The sequence below is a fragment of the Ruditapes philippinarum genome, unplaced genomic scaffold, assembly GCF_026571515.1.
Source record: "Ruditapes philippinarum isolate M1 unplaced genomic scaffold, ASM2657151v2 ctg1546_1_1_1_1, whole genome shotgun sequence".
NCBI classification, from domain to species: domain Eukaryota; kingdom Metazoa; phylum Mollusca; class Bivalvia; order Venerida; family Veneridae; genus Ruditapes; species Ruditapes philippinarum.
Genome location: NW_026860233.1, coordinates 37,409 through 56,192, shown reverse-complemented (window position 1 = coordinate 56,192; position 18,784 = coordinate 37,409). Strand labels below are relative to the sequence as shown.

At 32.8% G+C, this 18,784-nt stretch overlaps 1 protein-coding gene across 1 annotated transcript in view; it reads left to right on the top strand.

The window, feature by feature from the left end:
- Window positions 1-18,784, top strand: part of LOC132759319 (adhesion G protein-coupled receptor L2-like) — a 43,208-nt gene that overhangs the window by 16,590 nt on the left and 7,834 nt on the right. The window contains exons 2-14 of the mRNA XM_060751074.1: window positions 9,462-9,643; window positions 10,059-10,193; window positions 10,464-10,579; window positions 11,388-11,568; window positions 12,221-12,544; window positions 13,081-13,149; window positions 14,008-14,130; window positions 14,640-14,746; window positions 14,934-15,194; window positions 15,589-15,808; window positions 16,116-16,265; window positions 17,701-17,770; window positions 18,125-18,251. Coding sequence (XP_060607057.1) covers window positions 9,541-9,643; window positions 10,059-10,193; window positions 10,464-10,579; window positions 11,388-11,568; window positions 12,221-12,544; window positions 13,081-13,149; window positions 14,008-14,130; window positions 14,640-14,746; window positions 14,934-15,194; window positions 15,589-15,808; window positions 16,116-16,265; window positions 17,701-17,770; window positions 18,125-18,251 — 1,986 coding nt within the window. The 5' untranslated portion in view covers window positions 9,462-9,540. The remainder of the gene's footprint in view (window positions 1-9,461; window positions 9,644-10,058; window positions 10,194-10,463; window positions 10,580-11,387; window positions 11,569-12,220; window positions 12,545-13,080; window positions 13,150-14,007; window positions 14,131-14,639; window positions 14,747-14,933; window positions 15,195-15,588; window positions 15,809-16,115; window positions 16,266-17,700; window positions 17,771-18,124; window positions 18,252-18,784) is intronic.

Genomic DNA, 18,784 nt, shown 5'->3' with positions numbered 1-18,784 from the left:
ATGTTTTTGATACTGATCAATACAATTATAACATCTTGTCAAAACTTGACACTAACAGGGAACACATGTATTGATATGGTATTAACCTTTAAAATAAAGTTGAAATACTTTACAATGATGATTCTTGTAATCTTTATTGTTGTTATTGTTGAAAACTTTTGATAATATCGGAGAAATTACTGAAACCAACTATTTTTACTGACAATTTTTTTAATGAATTTCTTCACAACAAATTTGATCTTTGTGTAATATCACATTCTAATTATTATTGATTTTTACAAACTTGTACAAAACTATTTTTTACTTTTCATCAGCTGCGTATTTTGTTTACATGTCTATAAACAGTATTTCAATGTGCCAAGATTTTGTGTATTATATTTGTTACTTTTCATTAGCTGCATATTTTGTTTACACGTCTATTAACAGAATTTCAACCGTGCCAACCTTTTGTGTATCATATTTGTTACTTTAGCTGCATATTTTGTTAACACGTCTATATAAACAGTATTACAACCGTGCCAACCTTTTTTGTATTACTTTTTGTTACTTTTCATTAGCTGCATATTTTGTTGACAATTACAAACAGTGCCAACCTTTTGTGTATTATATTTGGTACTTTTCATTAGCTGCATATTTTGTCCACACATCTATAAACAGTATTACAACCGTGCCAAGGTTTTGTTAATTATATTAATTTTTTTTTCAGCAGCTGCATAATATTTTGTTTACACATCTATGAACAGTATTACAACCGTGCCAAGGTTTTGTTAATTATATTAATTTTTTTTTCATCAGCTGCATAATATTTTTGTTGACACATCTATGAACAGTATTACAACTGTGCCAAGGTTTTGTTTTATTATATTTGTTACTTTTCACGAGCTGCTTAACATTTTTTTCTTCAGCACTATCATACCAAAGTGTAATACATGGTTGTAATGAACAACTTTTTATATTAATTGATGTAGATCTATATCATTTGAAAATGAAAGTAATTGGTAGATAGAAATTTGTAATGAATTACAGTAAATGTATAATACTTTTTCTATGAATTATGTAGAAAGTTAAAAAGACATTTGGGATCATACTGTTGATTCACTGAAATTTAAACATTATACACATATATTTCTTGGAGTTCCAAAGACCTTCTGTTAAATTTTACCAGTGTCTAGCATAAGTTTAATTTTTCCTTATAGTGATCTGTAAGGTATCTAATGTTATAAAACTGCATTTTTAATTATTTTGTTCGTACATTATAAACAGTTTTCCATTACATGTTGCTTATTTAGTGTACCAAAGTATTAGTAATATTTACTACATAGGACTTTTTGAATAATAATTAATATTTCTGTATTTTTGAATTAAAAACTATGTAGTCAAAATGAAATTCTGTGGATTTACAAATATGTACAGTTTACTCGGATTTTTATATTGTACACTTTTCTAAGTTTATTTACATAAGTAAAGGTTTCTTTGTTGACATCAGGCGTCCACAGAATGTATTGAGAATCTGTATATATATATGATATACACTTACCATAAGTGAGATTACTAAATAAAGTTACATTGTTAAAGCATATACATTGTGTATTGTTTTCTTGCATGACCATAAAGGCTTTGTGCCATAATCTGTCTGTTCCAGGAAACAGAATGAGTTAAAACATCATTTGAATATTTAACGCAAGTACAAGAATCATGCTCTGTAGCAAGCGGTTGCTATCTAAACGTTCAGCAAACTTATAATTGAAGTAATTGAAAATAGATCTACCCCGGAATTCAAAATTTACCCATAATGGAAGTATCTGGGCTGCCCATTTGAAACCCATATTTAGTACAAGGGCTGCCCAAATGGGGCCCATATTGTGAACATGGGCTGCCCAGATGGGGCCCATGTGAATCCCATATTGAGTATAAGGGCTGCCCAGATGGGACCCATTTGGAACCCGGTTGCACTTCCTATATGGGGCCCATATGGGCAGCCCAAATGGGACCCATATAGGTGCCCATATGGGCCCCACATGGGTCCCATATAGAATGCTATCTGGGATGTAAGGCCACATGTGTCACAAATCACATTCGTCACAATTGTGAAGAATGAGATCACATTCGTCACAAATTTTGTGATGCATGTGATCCAATGTTTTAGACAATCACATTCGTCACGAGTTTAAAATCACAAATGTCACAAATTTGAGATAAATATTGTTTTCTTCAATGCTTTTTCACTGAGTCACAAACGTCACAAATTTTTAGGACTGAAATCAATTATTGGAACTAAAACTACAAACATTTTTATCCCCTCCCCCGCTGATGAAATCGGGAGTGATGGGACTGTTTTAGCGTGTTCGTCCGCCTGTCAGTCCAGATTTAGTTTCCGCACTATCCGGCCATTGATTAGTTATTATACACTGTATATGGAATCATTTCGTTTCCACGCTATTTTTCAGCAACTTCTGGATGGATATCGATGCTGCAACTTTGTAGGAACCTTCATTCACAAACCAGTTGCACATATAACCAGCATATCTCCATTTCTTTTTAAAAACAGACTTATTGCCCCTTGTTGTTGTTGTTATTTATAAAACACTGTATATAGAACTATTGCTTTTCTGCGCTCTAGGAATTTCAACGAAATTTAGTTTAATATAAAGAGGAGATGCGCATCTCGAAAAATCTCGACGGGACACTAAAGGATTTTGGTCCGACTTGAGGGTACGGTCGCTTATATGGGCTTTCCGGCGGCGACTTTAGATAAACACATAAACAAACAAACAAGATGTGCATATCATCATCATCATCATCATCATCATCAGTATTTCCCGTTTGGCCGTTTAATACAGAGTTATGATCCATAATTTATTATCATTTATTGTTCATAGAAAAGCATTAATTCAACCCTATTCTTCAACAAATCTGCTGAATAATTTAAACAAAACTATGTGGGTACATCTAATACCAAGCGGAGATGTGTATATTGACGGCACTTACCCGAAGTTAAGACCCCTGGTTGCTTAATATTCAGTCAGATAACTTAAGTATTTCATGTCTTCAAATGTTAAATATATCTAATTTTAATTGTGTGGGAACCTTCAATACAAAAAGGGCATGTGCATTATCGCCGTGACCTTGAGTGATATGGGCCCTGATAATTTATGCTTTAACCGACTATTTCCCCGGAGTCTTTATTCGAAATGTATCCTGCAATTGTTTAATTTTCAATCAGTATATGATGCTGTCGGCGGTAAACATTAATTCAGCGAATTTGCTTGCAAGATATTTGAATGACCTCGTGTAATTATAGCTTCGCAAGACCAATCATATTCTACAAGAAATGTTAAGTTTTCTTTAAGTTTATTTATTCAACTTCCTTCATGATTCTCATTTAACCCTTTCCTTTATAGATATTACTGGTAAAATAACTATATGAACCGCGCCATATTGAACCCTAGATGAGCCGTCAGTACTAAAGAACTCTGATATAATATAGGAATAACGCATGTTTCTTTTTTCGTGTTAAAATATCTGTAGAAACCCAAGGGATTAGTTGGTACCCGACCCAACGTATCCCGAGGGTTTCAGCAGTTGTTATGACACGGAACAATCATTCGTTAACGCTATTCTAGCATAAAGCATGCATAAATCTAACACAATCCATACACAATCAAGCAACATCACTGATTTTCCTCGGATTGCACGGGAACGTCAGCGTTGTATGTGACCGTGACGTCATTTCCGTTTTAGTTAAGCAGCGTCCGGGCCACAATGTATTGACGCTGTGCCACGGAAAACGTATATCAAAAAGGTGTTTTAACAGCGCATGAGCGCTAGAATCTCCTTGTTAAAAGAGACTTTTTGGTCCTGTTTAAAAACACCCGAAATCATGGTTATAACGGCAGTTTTATGCTAGAATATAAAGTAATGAATAACAACATGGATTCCAAGAAGACTAAAAGCAAACTCACATTGCACAATACTAGCCGCAATTATAATACTGCTAATAAAGTTCACGAATTTTCATTGGTTTAGAGGCGGGATATATTTATAGGTTATTACAGAGGTCTGATGTGCCTTTATTCGATTTTGGCCCACTAAAAGAGCCCGAGGGCTAATACCGATCTTGTAGACCCATATCGCATTAAGGCACACCAGACCTGTTCTATAACCTTTTTATTGCATGTGCTCATTTATGTTTTGGTTTTCATTATAGAATTAAAAAAATCGTTTGAAAACATTGTTCAGCGACAATGTATAATTTATTTTAAAAAGCGAGGGACTTTTGACGTCGTCTAATGACGTTGACGTCATTTCCTCACAAACATTTGTTTTTAATATATTTTGGCGTTATTTAACTGTTTGGAGATTGTTTTTCAAGTGTTTCTTCAATTTTGCTTTTTTATCAAAGATATATTTCAGTTAAACGTATTTTTTCTTATAAAATTGTCAATCTTTCCGCGTTTTTTTAGCAACCCGAAGTGGGAAATCGATATCGGCCCAACCGGAAGTCGGACCGATATCGATATTTGGCGCATCACGTCACCTGACCACAGTCATATTACATGGACAAAACTCATATACGTTTAAATTCACATTTTTTTTCTATTTATAGTGTTTGCCGTTGCGTATTTATAGGTTATTACACAGGTCTAGTGTGTCTGAATGCAATATTGGCCAAGAAGAGGTATTGGCCCGAGGGCTTTAGCGGTCTCGTAGGCCAATATAGAGGATATTACATGAGTGTCTTTTCATATTGAATTTATTAAACGAGTTGGATAAAATAATAAATTGCGAGGCTCTGCCGAGCATTTTATTATTTTATTCATATCACAGGTTAAATTTTGGAGCCGATAAACCGAAAAATTGTTGTTATTTTGCCTTATAAAACGCGGTAAAATCAAGCGACGTCCGCTAACGTTAAATGACGTCGACGTCAAAACGATATTATACTAGTTTATTGCATTTGTTACTATAAATAGTAACAAAAATGCTAAGGAAGTGTGCTGATATTGCCCAAAAGAGTGCCGATATAAGCATGCATTGAGCAAGTGTGCCAGATATCGGCACACTTGCTAGTGTGCCAAAAATCCATATCATGACGTCACGTCCGGTTGACGTAAACAAGTTTTGACGTTGGAGCGCTCAAGATATAACTTATAGTTAACTTATCAGCATAACACGCAACAGGATAGATAAAAGATTAAATTTCTGCACATTTTTATATGATTTTATAGAAATTTAATGAGCAGATATTTAAAATACAAATGTTTGTGGCGAACGGAAAATGTGAAGAAAATAGACACGATTTGTTAGAAAACAGTATGGAGATAAAACATTAAACTTTTGTTTAGAAGAATAACATAATTGAGTGTCTACATATGCAATAAAAAGGTTATGATACAGGGCAAGTGTGCCTGAAGGAAGATATCGGCACACTTGGTCCGCATTGGCCCTCGGGCTAAAGCCCTCGGGCCAATACCTAACCAAGTGTGCCGATATCTTCCTTCAGGCACACTTGCCCGGTATAATAACCTCTAAGTAATATGGAAAATATGTAATGGCTTTATTACACTCCCGCGACGTCAAACATGTGATAAATCGCATTTAGGCACACCAGACCTGTTCTTATAACCTTTTTATTGCTAATTTATGTTTTTGCTTTTCATTTTCAATATAGGGATAACGCATGTTTTTTCGTGTTATAACATCCAAATACGAGACACATAATACCGAGTTTCATGTGAATATCTTTAGATACTAGTTACAGAAAAAACTCAACACAGAGGTTAATAATTGGAAAAATTGGGTAATGTTTATGGGTATTGGTATGTTAGCTAACATTTTCATCCCGAACACATGTGTTAATATCTTTTGTGGTTGTACTAGTTACAAGAAAAACTAAACGCAGAACAAGGGAAATAATTCAGTCAAATGGAAGATTATGAATCTTGGTGTGTGACTTCAAGTCAATATCTTCTGTTGTTGTAGAGATAAAAGTTACACGCAAAAACTAAACACTGACTTTCTAAGTCGAAAAAGAGACACTATTCAGTCAAAATACATGACAGAGTTATGGAACTTGGGATGTGACCTTTCACGTTCACCTCATACACATATGTGAAGTTTTTAAGTGAACAGCTTCAGTTGTGGAGAAACAAGTGAAACGAAAATAAATCTGAACATTCCGTTTAGCTTATATTAACGACAATGAGTAGGTAAGCTCTCCTTTTCTTGGAAAAGTCGAACTAAAATACTTTTGTTTGAAACGGAACATCGTAAAAATAGAATGAATACTAAAACAGCTTCACTCGCTCCTTATATAGGTTTTTTCTGTCACATATTGAAAAATAAACTTGTGACATTTGTGATTCGCCTGTTTTAAAAATTCTCAATTTTTGCTTGTGACGTTTGTGATTGGCATTTTTAACCCGATTTTGGTCAATCACATTCGTCACAAAAGTCATTTGTGACGAATGTGATCACATTCGTCACAAATTCATAAAAACTTGTGACGAATGTGATTTGTGACACATGTGGCCTAACAGGGCTATAACAAGAGCGCGTGATGTTAACGCATGGTTTTGGCCCCGTTATAACATGGGCAAAAGAGGGGGAAATAGCCGATTTTATGCTATAATAAACATTATATCAGGAGGTATAATGCTTTTTTAATACTGCACGTTTGTAACGCCGGTTTTAATTAGATAATCGTGACGTTTATATAACCTATATACACGTTTGCCGGAAATTTATGAAGCAATTTCCGTTTTTCTTCGAATAAAGTAATTTTGATTTCTTTTATGTTATATGTCCGTATGAAAACAGTTGTTTGTAATATTTTTATGCTTACAACCGGTAACTGAGTCACATAACATGACAGACATCTTCATAACTAGTAATGTATATTTTGTGGCTATTGACCAATCGCAATTTTATTGTGAAAATGGCTTCAAAATTAATGATCTGTCTTCTGTTGAAACAGTGCAGGAAGATTCCTATATCTAATAAATTGAATTACTTACGTGTATTACTGATATATCTACTGTATATCAATTTGAATGTTTGGTGTGTGTTGTTGGCGTCAGAGCTAAAGCAACACGAATCTTGATCTGTATTTTATTTTTTATGTAAACTTTAAAATTCCACATTTGAATAAAAAAAATATAGTCAAGTGCACAAATTATGTGATTTTATCTCACTAAGGCTCTTAGGATCCACATTAAGTACATACATGTATATACTTTTAAACAAAATGAAAAAGAAAAGAAAAAGAAAAAGAAAACAAACACTTCCTTTGTGAGTAACGGTTAACAATAGTAAATAATGCCAAACTACATGCTTTATCGCTTTGTTATAAAGTTTACGTAGATTATGAACATTCTACATTTGTTAAAAAACTATCTTTTTATTTCTTTAACTGTATTTTTTTGTTTAGTTTGATATTTTATTTTACTTGATATCTTGAAGCGCGCCGCTTTAGAATTGATTATTGAATTAAGTGTACTGTTACCTTCTTGAGCTCATTATTGTTATAACAATTATATCAATTGATATAATCTATTTGTACTAGTGGTTTATATTAGTAATGATAATAAATGGGTGTTTCACGTCATGAATAATTTATAATACTGGGTGTTTACAGACTCTTAATCGAATTGTCAAACAACCCTTACCTTGCGAAATATCTTAAATGGACGTATCCCTCTTTTAACCTGGACAAAACCATTCATCATTTTAGGGAAACTTTCAAAATATGTACTGAATGAATAAGAGGCAAACAGTGCAGACCCCGATCAGACGACAAGTTCGGATGTTCCAGCTGATCTTGGTAGAGTTTGTTACCGCTAAGCGTTCAGACTTATTACTACGAAACATTTATTTGGCAATGAAATTAACACAATGATTTCACAATTGTAAACATAAGTAACTATTTATTGTTTTATCAAACATAAACTTAATACTTGATGTTACTTAATCATAATAATAAATTGACAAATCTTTGCTATATATACGCCAGCATAAACATTAAAATTCCCAAACTGTTCGGTTTTCAGTAACAGTGTGCCAACAATTTAACCTAGTATTAAAACTCATTTAAAGTGATTAAAAAATCTTAAACCAAATGTTCAGCCCCAAATCTATATATAGATAATAAGTGTCAATGTGGTACTTATTCGCTTCCGTAGTTTCTTAAAAGTGGTCTGTTTTCAATTTTACGGTAATGCAAATATATTCTGGAATCATGCAAATTAAAGAAAACATTGTATTCATTCGGTGTTATGAATTATTAATGCGACATTTAGATGTATAGATTATTTGACATATTTGTAAATATAAAAGAATTTTACAACAAATGTTCTACTCAAATTAACACTGTGAACAAATATTTAGATACACTATCATAATTCAATATCATCATGTTTTGTTTGTTCGATATTTTTGACGAAACAAAATGAAAAGACAGATAATGGTGGATTTGCATATTGAAATTTATTTTCTTCTTGAGTTGCAATGTATAAAGTCTGTTAAATATTGCTTAACTACAATTTTATATATTTGATTGTATGATATCACAACGATGATTTATTAAACAAGTGAATCATCACATATGCTCCATTAAAAATAATAAAGGGACTCCACTGAGGTTTAAAACCCTAAAAATATAACATTAGAATTCTTACATAAATGAGCTGGGGAACAACTTTAAACAGAAATATATGCTAATATAGTTCAGAAATATACTTTGAAATGAATTGAAAATCGTATTTTTATGCTTTTCTTAACCCGTTTTGAGTGAACAGTGTTTAAACGCTTTTCATTTTGGGTCATTTTGTTACAATTTGAATACTTATTTTAGAAAAACGAAGAGTGCGAATGATCTGAAATTTTGCACAAAGATTAGTGGTCTAACCCTACATTAAATCTTACATTTATCTGGAAAAAAATATTTTCAGTCCCATCATGTCAAAAAACCTCAGTGGAGTCCCTTTAAGCATCTCCTTGATGTCAGAAAGAGCCGAAGCGGAATTTTATCATACAGAGAAAAAGCGAAAACCTATGTTGTCTGATTTCTGTCATTTCGTGTCTTCGTATCTTCGCCCCTCAAAAGCCGAAGGCGAAGAAATCATAAATGAGCATATAATCGAGACATGAAGACGCGAAATGGCAGAAATCAGCCACCATACAAACCTCCTTAATGCATGTTTGGTAGCGGAAAATTTCTAATATTCTTTAAACGACAACAATATATTGTTATGTCTAATGAGAGTTTAAAACATCAGAAATTGTTAATCAACATCGGAATTTTGCCTAAATTAAAAAAAAAGGTGTTTTCTAAAATTTAGTTCTATAGACCGAATTTCAGTTGATTTTCGTCTACTGCTCACACGCATGCCAATATTTTTTCTTAATGTACAAAAAGTACTGTTATTTTATGCCTGTCTATATTTTGCTGTTATTTTCTTCAGGAAAGGACATGTGTAGTCACTATGTTTGATAACTGAGGGGCAGCGACATTAGTTAAAGTCAATGACGACTCTATGAACGATGACGTCTGTAATAGGAAATTTAGCATGGAGTTTTCTTGTTATCATGCATTTATACACCCGGGAAGGAATGGCATCTAAAACAAAGCTTACTTTAGCAGAAGGTAAAATTAATGTCAAACTTTATGTCAAGTTTCTGCCAAATTTCTTTCTTTTACATGACGATTGGCCTTGTTATTGATTATTTCTTTTAAGCCAGAAATTTAAGTAATTTCAAAGAATATCTAATTTTCTTCTTAGAGGAGTAATTTTAGATGTCCTAAAGTGGTGTAATAAAAAGTTCAAACATTAAAACAGTAAGATAAAATCATGATTTGAGATCTGTAAATGTTTTCATCTACAATTTTAATCTAATAATATAGAAACAACTTTTCTGATACTTGAATCTCTAATTTCATTGAGTTAAAGGATTCTCAAAGAAATTAATTCCACAGCAATGAATTCTATTCACATGTAATCATTGAGCAGATAATTAAATTCTTTATTCATGATAGAAAGTGTTTTTTATATTTCTTTTAGTACGAGTAAGGACACAGTTATCGGAGTCATGTAAAAACGTAATCACTTACACCCCACCCACCTGTATAGATCACCCAACCGGATATGGCTGTGACTGCGGTCCTGGCTTCCACTGGAATACTGTCACGTGCATGTGTAAGCATTATTTTGGGTGTGGTTTATTTTTGCTAAAAAAAAATGTAGCACAATTCTATAAATTTGTAGAAAGTTCGTTAAGTGTTCCTCTTAAAGATTCAAATAATATACTATTGTTTTATAGCCAATGCGTTGGAAACCAGATTCGTTGTTTATGATAATTTTTTCCTATAATAATAAGTTTACTTATATATTGGCTTTGTTTATTCTTGTTTGAGTCCATAAAATATTACATTTAAACGTTCATTATATACATACTGTGTGTTCCAGCTACAGCCATAGATTCACGACTTGAATTTTCCCAGCAATCCCCAGTACGTTATACATTGTTGATGGGTAAAGCCTTTCCTAGTCTAAATGAATTGACAGTTTCCTTCTGGATAAAGGTACTTATTTTCATTTTATACCAATAACATTTAGTAGACAAGTAACTATTAATTATCAATAGAAATCCGCTTTGTTGGTTTCTTTAACAAATATAGTGTTATATTTATATAATAATCTTACATTAGCGCGGCATATGGAAAGATTCATAAAATTTTATAATCTTGATCTACCAGAGTGAAGAGAATGAATTTTGTCTAAGATTTCGGCAGAAATGAACAAAAACATCAGCTAGTGACATTAGGTTTTTCAGACGAAATAGAGCACCGTATTTTACAATTAGATTGCAGTCATTGCATGGCTGATTGTTGATGAGAAAACATCTCTACACAAATTCCATACAGAAATGGAAAGGAAAACCAGTTATAGGGGATATTTTCCTTTGTTGTAAAGGATAACCTTATGTAATTAACTCCTTAATGCTGCTGTCTTATTGTCGACTGACTGGCTAAATTGTGTTTGTATATTTGACGTAGTTTGTTGGATACACAAAATATGATATAAAGAATAAAGTAATTATTAAAGAATTAGTAAACTGAAAAAAATATGGAGAAAAAAAGAAATGTTGCGTGTCAAACTTGGGTTATTATTCCACAGTTAAGTGCTACGCATAATTAGACAGGGAAGAATAACATTGGCAAGTGATTCAAAAGTAATAATTTGCAATATACCGTGTATTATTTGCTATACAGAATCTGCAAAGGAAACAATTAAATTATTCGCATGTGACGCAAAAACTATCATAAGTGTGTTGGCTGAATCCCAATGACACTAAAAGAAAGACAATATGGAAATGCTTGCTAATTTCAGGTCCCAGATTCCTCACATCCTGGCACTATAATGTCATATAAGCATGATTCTTATGGTCAAGTGTTCATAATGCGCAGTGGTCCGGCCTTGACTTTTCGTATTTGGGATCAAGAAATAAGGACAGGGCTAGCATTTGCCCCAAATAAATGGTGGCACATAGCACTGTCTTGGACTTCAAAAGGTAAATTCCATTATCAACCTATTGTGCCTGGTATGTAATTTCACTATTCAAAAATAATATTTAAAAACAGAACTATTTTTGGATGTGGCTAAACATGTTTACTTCGGAATAATTATTATTTTCTTCTTCGTATGTTATAAATTTGTACAGTCATATCTTCCATTATATATTGCGTTCTCAAACATAAAAACATAATTTGAACAAGGAGGATTAATATTTTTATTGCTTTTTATGAATCATATTTTCAAATTACGGAAATTAAACAAAGCAATTAAAGAACAAATTCTAAACTTTATTATGAAAATATAGAATATTATCAAGTGAAGTGATTACGTGTAAAAAGTAAATCTGGACAGATAACATTTCATGTGATGATTTTTCCACAATAACCTTTGAATGTACATGGCCCGATTCATTAGATTAAACATTTATTGTCGTCAGTTTTGAAATTTCTGAAACTTGTAACCTCTAAATCGTTGTTATTAAAACAAACAATCATTTGAGATTTCGTGTTTTAAACATACATATTTAATTTAACATTACTATGTTTGAATATACATTGTCCGCAATCTACTTAACTTTTATATGTTCTTATCGGCGGAATCATTTGTTTATGTTTGATGATACGCCATCTATTTATAATATTTCACAGATGGAAGTTGGACATTATATCTAAATGGAAAAGAAAAAATGTCCGAGTCATCAGGTACAGGTTCTAAGGGCAAGGAAATTCCTTTCGGTGGTGATTTTGTCCTCGGGCAGGCACCAAGAGGTGAAAAGGGATATGACTTAGAAAAAGCTTTTGTTGGAGATCTGACCCATCTTCATATTTGGAGTTTTCTGTTGACAAAAGGGGAAATACATCACATCGGACATTCATGTGGGCTAATGTTCTGCGGGGATGCCGTTCAGTGGACGGAATTCCGCCGGGGTACCCGCGGAGCAATGCGGATGCGATGGCCATCGGGTGTGCTGAGTGAGTACGAATTAACAGTATATGTGTAATGTTTTTCCTTGATTTATCATTTGTGTCAGTAAATATTGACTTTGCTTCATCGTGTATCTGACCTGTTAGTAGCTGGCGGTATAATTATTCTGTTAGTATGAAATGTTTTATTAGTCACATTGTACTAGTTGTAACCATAGTTCTCAAAAGTAGTTATGAGGTCAATGCATTGTTTTGCTTTTTATAGAACATTAATTGCATTTTTGCAAGTACTTGCAAGAAAAAAAGAACATTTTAAAATTAAGAACGTTAACAGATAGTATTGAATACAGAAATGCATTGCCTGTTTCAGACATTAATTAACAAACAAACGTACGCGTAAGTTCCCTCTTGGATATTATAAAAGAAATAAAAGTGAAATTTTAGTGCTGCAGAGAAGTAATTTGAAGTAATTTGTGAGCGTGCTTCCATAATCAAATACTCCGTTTTTGTAAGAATCTTAAATTTGCAAATTCGCCTTAACAATTTTTCTTATTTCTAACTAATCTTATCATCTTACATTTTAGAACCTGTAGATTGTTTTACAGAGGATGAGATTGGTATAACCTGTAATAAACATTGTAGTGATACAATTGGTAGGTTACTGTATAATTACATTTTGTTAAGGTTATGTATTAATACCATTTACTTTTTATTACTTTCCGGGAAGTAACATTTGCATTTACGACACCGCCACACAATTATGGAACACTGACTAATGATTTGCGTTTCTGATAGATCACTTTTGAAAAAACGAAGAATAACTGGTAATTCAGCCAAATTAATTTTTTATCAGTCTTTAGATATTAAGTAAAGCATTCATTTTGTGTAATTTTTAAAACAAGTAGTGACTGAAAAGCTTAAATGCAGACCATGATCAGATGGCACTGACAAACACTCATTCTCTATTGGTGGCATGTGGCCTTGTGACAAAGTGGTTTAGGTAAAGCTGTTTAAGGTGCAATGTGGTTGCCATAGCTGCACAGTAAGATCCCTTTTAATGCCTTAGTAGCGTGGTATGGTCTTCCACAACTCCACAGGATCTCCGCAGCTGCGCACTCTTTGGTTGTCAGTGGCATTGCAAGGAGAATGAATGGCCTTCTCAAAGATACCACTGCGCTACTTTCGCGTTTTAAATAACAACAAATGAACGTCTTTCAGAAGCAGATACAGCACTTTGCATGCTGTGGAAGCTAGTGATGTGAGAGAGTACAAGATCATCAACAAAAACTCCGTATAAACGAAAAGGTCGCCATTGAATCTCATAAGCAACACCATGGTCGCTGTAAGGTCGTCGTGATATCCCTTTCTTCGTAAAAAACACTAAAACTTTCTTACCTTACAATCGAACGTTGCTTTTGAAAAAAGTAACAACATAACATGATATTAATTTTGAAAATGTCATTCACTCATTTCATTTCTAAATGACACACATGTTCTTTTTAATTGTTCAGGTGCTCAGTGTAATGAACAAATAGTGGAGAACATCAGATGGACAAGAACACCGGCAAAGAACACAATATCGGTACAGTGTCCTAAAGATGTACTTAGTAAAGATATTGATGTGAACTCTACCGGTATATATATTCTTTCTGGATTGGTTTTGTTGTTTTGTTTTAAATTTTGCTGAAGACTACGATGGTATTATAACATTTTGCATTTTTGCAATGGATTTGTGCAGCTTCTATCTTTGGAATTGTCCTTGCTCGATTTTTTGAAAGGCCATATTATAATTATCCAGCTTAACCTGTGGCATATTACTTCCCCAGGTCTTCCACACAGAAGAGTCCACCATTTTATCAGATGGTTTAAACAAATCTGATATTCGCCAATTAAAGTCTCGTTCAAAATATTTATGTATTTTAACCCTTATCTCAATCATTTTATAATGAACAATCAAGGTGATAACTACATGACTATACTGATATACATAATTAAAGCTTTTCTGTGCGCAATGTTCATTATTTCATCTGCAATCATATGTTCATTAGCTAGTACTTACTCCAATTAATAAAAGAAAACAAACTAATTTTAACAGTCATTCAAAATCAATTTATTATTATCATTGTCATCTGCTTCATTACAGCAATAGGGACAAGACCATGTTTTGTAACAGACGAGAATGAAGGTGAATGGGGTAAAGCTAACATTGATAACTGCATCTCAACTGACCTTAGAAAACTGAAATATAAAGTACGTTTAAAAACGCCACAACATTATAAAACATATATAAGAGTAATTGAATATATACAAGTGCTTTAAAAGTATAAATTATATTACACAGTTTCACGCTTTGTTTATAAAATTCTTTAATACATACTAGTATATTGAACCAGTATTATATTGTCTAAAATGGTTAAAACAAAGTCATCTTGTTCAGTTCCAGAAACATTTACTAGCCGATTATATAGACCAGAGAATGTTGTTAGATCTTGGAGAGGGTCTTGTCACCCACACTAAATCTAATGCGTATGGTAACCCTGTCGATGTCGCCACGGTGATTGACTTACTGGCCATGCTGGTCAACACTCAGGCTAATGTGATAGTGTTACAAGTAAACCAATGGACAGACGGAAATCAAACTTATGCCAGAGCACTTGGGAGATTTCCTACTTTAGACGAAACAAAGGAATTCATAGATGCTAGTATTTTATTATTGTGTTTTGATAACTAATACTATGGTGTAATACTTGCGATGTACCATAGTTCAGAACATAGTAATGTTTAAATGACGTCATTACCAGTAACTGACCTTATTGTTTTTGGCAAAACATAAATATTGGTAATAAGTTCCTTATTAAAACATTTCAGTTAAAGCATATTGCAATGTATTGTTAGCAAAATGAAGTCTTTGATAGCACCGTTAATTGTTTAAAAAATATTACCTAACACCAATTGTAAAAGTTCACCTTACCATAATCCCCAAAAATGTTTAAAGAAATTCAAAATAAGATAAAAAATAAGGAAAAATCATTGTAGTTTTGCAAAGTTTGATAATCAAATCATAATATAAAACGATAATTTTTCATTAACAGAAAGTGGCAAATATTGTTGACAATCTGTTAAGTGAGAAGCATGGTTATGGTTGGAATGCGACACAACCTCCGGGGACAGAAGGTGACAATCTATTGAAAGTACTAGAGACTTTTGCCCACGTGATGTCCCGTAGTTTACAAAATCACGTGGTTGACGGACATATAGGTGGCACAATAGGTTATGAGGACGCTTATTTAAACACAGTCCGTCCGAAAATAGGTATGCTTTAATTTTGATGTATACAATCATTTATCATTGGGTTGCATTTGACTCTTGTTAGTTAAATTGATCCTTAGCCCAATATTATTGCTAACAATTAGCAAGTAGTAATTCAAAAAAAATGTACATTATATAAGCGTGTGGGACATTGGGTAGTTTTAAAAAAGGCTCACGGTCGTTTTCTACTCGTTGGATAAAAATGTCAATTATTTCATGAATTAAACTATGGGTCGATTTATAAAAATGTAAACAGAAAATAAAACCGCTCTTTGTGTATCATAAGTCTTTACAATTCCTTGTATTTTAGAGGTAAGCGCACAAGTGCAATGGGTTCAGACATTCAAAGGTTCAAAATTTCCTTCTGAAAGAGACCGCGCTGCCGGGATCCAGTTGAAAAATGGAAACGTGGAAATGCCATCTACACTTTTGTTAGCAACAAATGAATCAGAATGGCCGTGTACGTATTATGATCAACAATTTGTTAACTGAACAAGGCATACCTCCCTATATGAACCTCATCTGTTCAATTTGAATTGAAAGATAAGTGAAAGAAATAAAAGAAAACATGTTTGTTGTAGAATAAATTGTAATTCAAATAAGCGGTCAAAGAAGAGATCTAAAATATTATAGAGTTATATAATTTGATACATTAACTTTTTCCAGTACTGACAAGGGATATATATTCCCTTGCAATTAGGGGTTGATTTACTTTTAATACTTGCTCACTCTATCCTGCTATTATATGTACACAGTTATCTCATATATGATTGTTAACATGCTAAACGTTAATCGGAAGTAATTGAATGAGTTCCTCATTAGCTTTTAAAGTCATATCCGACAGTTTCTTTATCCAAACTATTAAATGTATCCGCTTAATTAAAACAGGAGATTGTATTGATCATTTAATATTAGTTCAATAAAAACAAATGCTTTTCTAAGCTTTCGCCATTATGTCTTCTTCAGAAAACATTGACGTTTATATCATTAGTTATAATGATTTTTGACAGGTTATATAGAGGATATTTGTTTAGTTCAGTGTACGATTGGAATATATTTCACCGAGTGAGCACCAAAAGGTATATTTCACGAGTGGCGCAGCCACGAGTGAAATATGAACTTTTGGTGTTCACAAGGTGAAATATATTTCGATCTTACACTAAACTAAACAAATTTTCTTTTTATTACATGCAAAGAAACGTTTTCACCTAATACTGAACGAAAAGCGCGCCAAATAATAATACAACGTGACATCATTTACGACGTCACGTCATTAAGTTGGTACCCAGTACTGTGCACGCTGGTATTTCACTGAAACAACGTAAGGGGCTTAAATTCAAAACAGTGAAATTATCAAAGTGGTAATTTCACTGTTTCAAACAGTGAAATTACCAGTTTTATGTCACTGATATATTTCTATAAACCACCGAAAAGCATGTAATAAATGGTTTTATATAAACGGTTGTTTGGAAATATGACCCGAGCCGCTAGGCCGTTTATCTTCGGCAATATAACCTGTCAGAAATATTTACAACGAATTTATAAATATTTTTTTTTTCATTGATCATTGATCATTTACGGATACTTTGGAAAATTTGTGTAAGAATTTATCAACAGAAATTCGTTTGAATTCGGCAAACTCCGCCACTTTCCGTGGGAAATGTATAAGAAGGATGTGCACGTGGTGTTTGCTGTTTCCTGGTCTTACAGACGCTTGATTCATATATTAGGTTCCAAAAAGCTCCGAAACATACCAAAACGTATCGAACCAATGGTCCATGTTTATCTTTGGTTATCAAACCGTTGCTTTATATATTGTACTTATGTTTGGAAGAAAAAATGTTTGTATATAAATTGTTTGTATATAAAGTATTTGTATTTTATGTTTCCGACAGCATTTGTAAAGACTGCAGGTTTAAGAGTATTTGGGATGACAGCTATGCTACCAAATCATGACTTACGAGCGTAAGTATATATAAGATAATCTCTATCGACGCCATGATCATTCTATATTACAATACAATGTATATGAAATCAACATGTTTTAAGGATTTAATGCTAAAAGTATTCCTCAAAATTATTATCTTAAAACTGATAGAGGTGGACACAAAATGACTTGTGGTAATTTTTATAAATGCTATAAATGCTGAATTGATAATGTCCATTATGTAAGATATTCCAAACAGACATATTCAAATTTATTTTCCCAATTAGCATCTCTTTCAGTGATACAGTAAGAAGTAACTTTAAATTTCAAAACAAACTGAACAGTCCAGCCTGACTGGTTATTGCATGAAACGTTTTTTTTATCTTTTCAAGTACTGGTAAGAAGGCAAAGGAAGATAATCTGAACACGCCTATAATAGCAATGTTTTTGCACACCGGACATCTTGATATTTCTAGCAATCTTACCTCGCCCTTGGAATTTACCCTGCCATATCTGAATGTAAGTAAACGTTTATTTATATACATATTTTACCATTTGTTAACCTTGCTTTTGGAATATGCTCTTATCTGCTCTTAGACCGCAGACGTCCTACTTTTCATTATGTTTATTTACATACAGCACAATATAGTAGTAAATACGATGTCAAAACCATTCACGCTTTACTGTTTCGGTATCTTAACAGTAGTAAGTGCAACAAGTTAAAATCATGACTGTGTTAAACCAAAATAGAAAAACAAAAGCTGATAATAAGCAGCAATGTCATCTATAAACAGAAAAGAGAAACAACTCTTAGACTTATCATTTCATGAGAATGTTTTGTATTATCTTCCCTTGTTTTACTATCCATGGTTATGGTCAATTCGATTTTTGAAGTAAAATAATATATATATCATTAAACATCACTTATTACCAAATGGCCATCGCTTTTCACCAGTTACATCATAGCACATTTCCTACGGTAATAGATTAAATTCATAAAGTAGTCAATATTATATATTATATATATTCTTTTTTCTTTGTATGTAGAGTCT